General features: G+C 36.9%; 1 protein-coding gene across 1 annotated transcript in view; it reads right to left on the bottom strand.

Moving 5' to 3' along the window:
• Window positions 1-7500, bottom strand: part of LOC113805268 (lysosomal phospholipase A and acyltransferase) — a 9129-nt gene that overhangs the window by 1054 nt on the left and 575 nt on the right. The window contains 8 exon segments of the mRNA XM_070131861.1: window positions 1-1314; window positions 2008-2107; window positions 2439-2556; window positions 3778-3966; window positions 4229-4439; window positions 4590-4635; window positions 4637-4824; window positions 7036-7178. The exon segment at window positions 1-1314 is cut by the window's left edge and continues 1054 nt beyond it. Coding sequence (XP_069987962.1) covers window positions 940-1314; window positions 2008-2107; window positions 2439-2556; window positions 3778-3966; window positions 4229-4439; window positions 4590-4635; window positions 4637-4824; window positions 7036-7178 — 1370 coding nt within the window. The 3' untranslated portion in view covers window positions 1-939.

Below are 7500 nucleotides of genomic sequence, written 5' to 3'. Positions count from 1 at the left end.
TTTCTAATTTATGAATACTTCTTCCAAAATGGAAACTTCTTTCTCTTCATTATAGTTAATATCACAATTTCAAACACAAACCTTATATCTGATTTTACTCACAGAAAAGAGATGTTCCAAATTCCTTAGCAAATGCAATACTAGATCGGTTTTCTTTATTCTAATATCAGTCTTGAGATGTAAATTTTAGGTAAGTTATCATTATACTCATAGTCTCAGCTTTGTCAGGTACCGATAAATGTTTCATATTGAAGCCTCAATACATGTTTCATTTCTGAACAAACTTCATACTGCTAATGAGAAATTGGAAAATTAAAACAACTACTAATGAGAAACTGATAAATACATTTCACAATGCAATATGTCATATAAAAATTAAAATATTCCTTCTGTGCATTACATATTCACAGATAGAGGTAGGGCACCATATCATAAAATTCAAGCTTACAAAGAAGCCACATGATTATTACCACTCTAGTATTCATACATAACTTAACTCATACAGTCTCTATGCTTACACACTTTTGAGCAAGACTACATACAGTGCAATATAAAAACAGCATACCTTCTCCTCAATAAGGCAGATAACTATTTGAATAAAATTTCCACTCTATAAAAAATGACATCTTATGAACTAATCATGCTTTCATTCCCTAAGTATATAAACATAATTTTCTGTCATTTGTGCATTGAAACTAATGTCTGTTCACTGATAACTCAGAAGAGTCATAAAAAAGAAAGACCTTATTTGGAAAAGGCAACTGAAACATAATAATCATGCTAAGTTATTTGTGCCAAAGTAGATTGTAGTGAATAAACTCATTCTGATAAACCACTGGAATAAATCTTAATCTAGTGACTAAAAATTTTGCTTTCTTAATTCTGTGGAAAGATTTGTAAGAGGACAGGATAATTACATTAGCGCACTGCAGGCCTCCGTCACGATTCCGTCACAATGTGATCCTCATCTAGTAATGCAAGTACGCTGTTGGGATGTCGGTTATTTACCCTGGAATTACTTTGCTGCTTCATATATTCCTCTTTGTTGGCATATATTGCATCAAACCATTTCATCGGCATGATGACATCGTTAGCATTTCTTTCGAGAATGTGTTGTTTTGCCTTGTCGTTCCTATTCTTCTCTAGCCGATTCAGGTTCTCAGCCTTTTTCTGTGATAGCCTCATGTTCTTCTTTGTTATGTTCTGCACTAACTCCACCACATAACTGATGACGTCAGAGTCACGCAAGATCGCCATGTGGTCAATACCCTGGTAAGGCTTGTGGTAAACCTTCTGCTTCTGTTTGCCAACCCACTGAAATAAATGAAAATCCCACTAGTATTGTGTAATGGTACACTGAGTCCTCTTTGTATCATAAAAATATGTCTTAAATATGTCATTTTATTAGAGGTTTACATTTATATTACTTAAAGCTCATGAGGAGAACTCTTATACATCTGTAGCTTTATCTATAATTGCTATAAATCTATATTCAATATATATCTAAAGAACTAATCTTCCTAGTTCAATATGTAACCCCTTTACAATGGCCTTTTCCCATGCCATATTGAGCTATGTGCTGAGCTTTGTGCACAGTCAGCTGCTTGAGTGAAAACCTAGAAGCTGGGAAATATATTTATCCTACTCTCTATACTCTTAGCTGTGGCATGCAAAATCTTTTAGGAAATGAGGCTAAATAGATACTTCAAGAAAACTGCTGAGGGGCTGTATCTTCTCAGTGACTGCAATAAGGCCCAAACAACTGCACCACTGTTAAGCACACACAACTTACAGCAGACTCAACCGCACATGACATGGATACTTATCCCCCAAGGTTTGGATAATGAGATAAGATGTTTAAGAAACTGAGATCTAACCATGAAAAATTTTGGCCATGTCATTATAACCTTTCTCATAACCAGACCATAATATTATGAATTTCATTCCTTTACAATGAAATTCATAATATCAAAGACTGAAAAAAGTGCAGATGAGAGAACAACTTACTTCTAAACAACGCCTTGCACTTCTTAAGTTGACTGTTCCATCCCCTCCACCATAGATAACTTTCGGGCTGTCTGGGAACTTGCCAGCAGCATAGACCAATCTGGAGGGGGAAAAAAAAAAAATATATATATATATATATATATATATCTTTTGAAAAGAACAATGCACATGGGTTTGCTGCCTTTCTGTCTTTTTGATCATTTGTTATATTTATTTTCTTCAGAGAAAGCATTACAAAATCCTAATAAAAAATAAAAAGATATCTCATATTTACATCCAAGCAACCTGTACTTTTCAACTATTTTTTCAATGACAATATTTTTCCTCATTGATAAACACCTCCATAATAATCATGCTGATAACACTGAGAAATGGAGATGAAAAATAAAATGAAAGCTGCAATGGAAAATAAACTTTTATACAGTTCTTACTTTTCGACAGTTGGGACTCCTTCTCCATGCAGACAGTGGACCTCGACACCAGGGGCTGGTGGGTTTTTCAATAAATCCTTGGTGTCCAGAGTCTAGGCATCAGGCAGAGAGTTCAAGTCTTTGGAGAAACAAACAAAGAATAAGTGGTCAGACAGGAGGAGAAAAGAGGGAATGAGAGGCGGAGAACAAGGGAAGGAGGAGGGGGAGGGGGAAGGGGAGGGGGATGGGAAGGGAAGGGTAGTGTGAGGGAGGAGGAGGGCGAGGATGACGGTGAGGGTGAGAATGAGGAGGAGGTGCAGAGGTCAAGAGATTGGATGAGGCAGAGGGAGGAGACAGAGGAGGAATGGAGGGAGGAGGTGAGAGGTAAGAAGAAGGAGGAGGAGGAGGAGGGAGGAGGAGGAGGAAAGGAGGAGGAGGAGGAGGAGGGAGGAGGGGGGTGAGTGGAAGCAGGAGAAGGAGAAGGAGGAGGGAGGAGGAGGAGGAGGAAGAGGAGAAGGGGGAGGGGAGAGGAGGAGGTTGAGGGAGGGAGGAGGAGGGTTAGGGAGGGAGGAGGAGGGTGAGGAGGAGGAGGGGTGAGAAAGGAGGTAAGTGAAGTAGGGTAGGAATAGGAGTAAGTAGGAATGCAGGAATAGAGTGAAATGCAGGAGTAAAGGAGGAAGGAAGGAGGAGGAGGAGAGGCAGAGGGAGAGAGGAGGAGGGAAGGGAGGGAGGGAGGGAGGAAGGAGGGAGGTAGGGAGGAGGAAGGAAAGGAGGGAGGAAGGAGAGAGAGAGAGAGAGAGAGAGAGAGAGAGGAGAGAGAGAGAGAGAGAGAGAGAGAGAGAGAGAGAGAGAGAGAGAGTGAGAGAGAGAGAGAGAGAGAGAGAGAGAGAGAGAGAGAGAGAGAGAGAGAGAGAGAGAGAGATGGAGAGAGAGAGAGTGAGAGAGAAAGTGAGAGAGAGAGTGAGAGAGAGAGAGTGAGAGAGAGAGAGTGAGAGAGAGAGAGTGAGAAGGTGAGAGAAGAGGTGAGAGAGAGAGAGAGAGAGAGAGAGAGAGAGAGAGAGAGAGAGAGAGAGAGAGAGAGAGAGAGAGAGAGAGAGAGAGAGAGAGAGAGAGAGAGAGAAGGGGGGACAGGGACTGCATATGCGTGCATAACAGACACAGGCATAATCTGACCAACAACTTTCTGAATGAAATGATACAAGAAAAAACCTTTACAATTAGGAAAATACCAAAATCTTGAACTCATTTTACCCTTGCTTTTCACACAGAATGATAGATATACACACAAAAGGGCAAAGAGTAGGAATCACAACTCGAAAAAGTAAACAATGCCCTAAGCAATTAGTATATATACAAAAACGGAAGAACAATACAAACGTAAAAAGATCTTGGAAGTTTGCAGTTGAGTAGTTTTTCGTGGGCGTCTCAACAAGGATGTCGTCAGGACCCCAAAGATCAGAAGAGGGCAAGAGGAAGGCCAGACTGGGAGCTGATCTCTGCTCGGCTCTTACTTTTAATGAGCTAATGACGTAGATACCTAGATTGTCCCCTGGAAAAAAGAGGGAATTAAAGATATATTACACAATGCTTTCAAAGTCTCTTCGTAAAACAAAAAATCTAGCTTTATTTATTTATTTTTTTATTTATCTATTTTTTTATTACTCCTTTATGGTTGATACAGCATTTGTCATATTTCAAAATTTTGGTAAGAAGAGCAGAAGAACGGACAAATGAAAATAACAATAATAATAATAAGATAAAAACCTAAGGGAGAGAGAAAGTCCTCAAGAAGAATAAAACAGCATCCTTACCTGCAGTGTAAACTTTGACAGCTTTGATAGAGCCTCCCCATGCACCAGCCAGGGACACAACAGTTTCTATGTGCTTGTCTTTCCAATGCTGTTCCTGTTGATTTAGGAAGTAGTGCATCATTGGGGCACCCATGCTGTGCAGGATGAGAATCACCTTCCTCCCTAGGCTCTGGTAAGTTTCTTCGATTAGCCTGCGGAGGTCACGGAAGTACTCATCATGCTCATCTGTAGAAAGACATCTCTTTAGTCACTCCTCTGCAGAGATGGAACATAATCATTCTATAATCTGAGCATATGCACGTTCAAAAAGGACATTCAAATGGGATCTAAATCTGGTGCGGCATTATTCCAACAGAGTTACTTCATGATGCTCATGGGGCCTACGGAAGTCAAGAGGCACCTCCATGGGCCCCTCTTTCATACCCACTGAGGGGACAAGAGGCATTAAATATCTTTGTATTTGGTAGGAGTGGGGTGACCTGAGTTAACCATTCAACCGTGGTTGAGTTCCCGAATCCAGGTACTCTTGTTGTAACTCCTGGTGCATTGGTAGTTGTACGTGTTACATTGTCATATACCAGCTTCATATTGTCCACCTGTAATTACAAAAGATAGTAATTAAAAGTTAGAAAAAAGAAGAAGATAAAAATGAAATTATGAAGAAGGGCTAGAATATTTCATATTGATGACATTTTTTTTTTAATGTGAAACTGATTCATGTTAAAAATTATGTTACAGTTAAAAGGAAGATTCCAGATGGAGAATTTTGTTTGCCAAGATCTTTCCCTATTATTAATAACTTATAATTTGCACAGAAGGTAAATATACCAGCACACAAATATCTATGCTATGTAATTCCCATTTTACATAAATATTTAAGTATTTGCTTTTCCTTTTTCTTTTTTTTTCTTATCAGTATAATGCACACAAAAAAATTATACACATACATAAGGAGTTATTTCCATTAATCTGACTTAGAATGGTGATAAGTTATCAACTGAGTCAACGCACTGTTTACACTGTACATATAGATTATGGTATTTCATTGTATAACGCTGTGACAGACATCTTATAGCTAACTGTTCTGAGAGCAGATGCAATATACAACCTACCAATGTCAATATCATATATCAAGATTTGTCACTTTTATCAGGCATGAATAGGGTTTACCAAAGCTATTAAATCAATAAATAACTAATGGTTTTCCACAAGGGTCACAAAACTGCCAAGAAATGTGTCACACAAGCAGTCTGTTGCTCCATGCAAAAAAAGAGTTTTATCTTTCGACAAAATACAAAAGAAAAAGAAAAGTTATTAGATAGTTTGTAATAATAAAACAAAAACAAAGAAAAAAACATAAAATAATGAAAAATATATAAGAAAAAGAAAAAGAAAATTACAAAAAGACTATAAGCTACAAATAGAAAATACTGGATGATGAAAGCACTGGTTCTAATCACTAAATGAGGTACCATAGTACTAGTATATCTTACAAATCTCTTTACTGTATCATAAATAGAATAATAAATTACTGTTGTTATTATTTACAGCATGTTTATACTGCATAACATATGACCTCAGAAACAGTTACATGACAACAGGTGTTGCCGGGAACAGTTACGTCAGCCTTTTTTGAGGCATGTGCAACGACCGGATATAAAACCATATAAACATGTGATCATCCACAGTGCATTCAACACAAAACTTTTTTGTTAAGTGAATCTATTTATTTTCTGTTAATGAAATATGTAATCCCATAACCATATAACTTTTTTTTTCTAGAACAGCGTAAGTTTGCATTTTCCTATTTCAATACATTATCTCTTTTTTTCTCACCCTCTGTGATTCATAAAAAGCCTCAGTCTAGGATACACAGACAAAAGTTACAAGGGAAGGGCTATTGAATATATAGTGTATATATATATATATATATATATATATATATATATATATATATATATATATATATATATATATATATATATATATATATATGGAAGACATTTAAAGCAGCCTTCAAAATATAATCATAGTGGCTACATCTCACCAAAACCATGTGATAACTACATTGATGGAAAACCTACAATATGAAGTCCAACCCTACACTGTTACTATGTTAAGTTACTACCATTGCTTCTGCGCTCAAATTAACCCCATGTCACCGGGCATTGTATGAACCTCTTTTGCCCTTTAATGTAGTGAATTCAGAAATTGTTTTTGCCCTTTAGATGGCTCCATAGAGTATGAATCGCTATTGAGCTGATTGCAGCGAACTACCTGTCTCCCATTTACCGTTGTCCTTGATTTTCGATAATATTTTCTAGTATTTCATACTGCTGTTAGTAATGTCAGTAACACTATAGTAATTATAACATTTATAACAAAAATAACAGTGCCAATATTGATAGCATTAGTAAAAAAAAAAATTTCCGCTTTTTCAAAGAAAAGTGACGTCGCAAGATCTACTAATTGACTCATTTGTGGCTAAGAATTGGCAGAGCCATCTATGTGCAGACACAATTAACCAAGCATTGCCAAAGGGAACACACTATTTTCCTGTCGACATTGGGTTAAGACCAACAAATCCCTTTGAACTGGTTCCTTATTTATGGATATATTGCCAAGAAGGAATGCAAGCTCCATTTTACTAAAATACATGTGGAGAAAGTTTGTTCGACTTTGCTGAAAAGAAAATAGATTTGGGGCCAGTGATGGTCTTGCAAACATTGTCTAAACATTTACCTTATATATTTTTAGGTTGAAAAATATATCTTTCATGATTCAAGAGAATAAAAATTAAACCTTACCCAACAGTCTATGACATATGGAACAAGAAGTTCCATATTCAGCCACAGGTCGAACCATCCTTCCGTCTTCTTTGAGCAAATGTAGTGGATTACTGCTGGTTTGTCCAATTTTGCTTCTATCTGTGATCCGCCATCTCCAGGAACTGTAATAACAAATATTTTCTTCTATCAAAATCTATATTACAGCAGTGCATTTTCATTCTTACAAGTTAGATGCTTTGAGCAACTGTCTGGTCCAATGATAATTTAAGCAATTTTCATGAAGATTTCTTGGACTTGTTAATTATACATTTAATAATACAGTACACTTAATAATAACTAATAATACAGTACACTTAAAACAAGAAAGATAGGAGGGTTAACATTAAAGAAGAGAAAAACAATCAACAACAAAGCACGACTTGTCTCAACAAAAACCCGTCAAGGAACCTTAGAAACAGGTACATTAAAATGACCTTGTCCACA

The sequence above is a fragment of the Penaeus vannamei genome, chromosome 17 (genome assembly GCF_042767895.1).
Source record: "Penaeus vannamei isolate JL-2024 chromosome 17, ASM4276789v1, whole genome shotgun sequence".
Taxonomy (NCBI): domain Eukaryota; kingdom Metazoa; phylum Arthropoda; class Malacostraca; order Decapoda; family Penaeidae; genus Penaeus; species Penaeus vannamei.
This window is presented reverse-complemented; position numbering and strand designations above follow the sequence as displayed.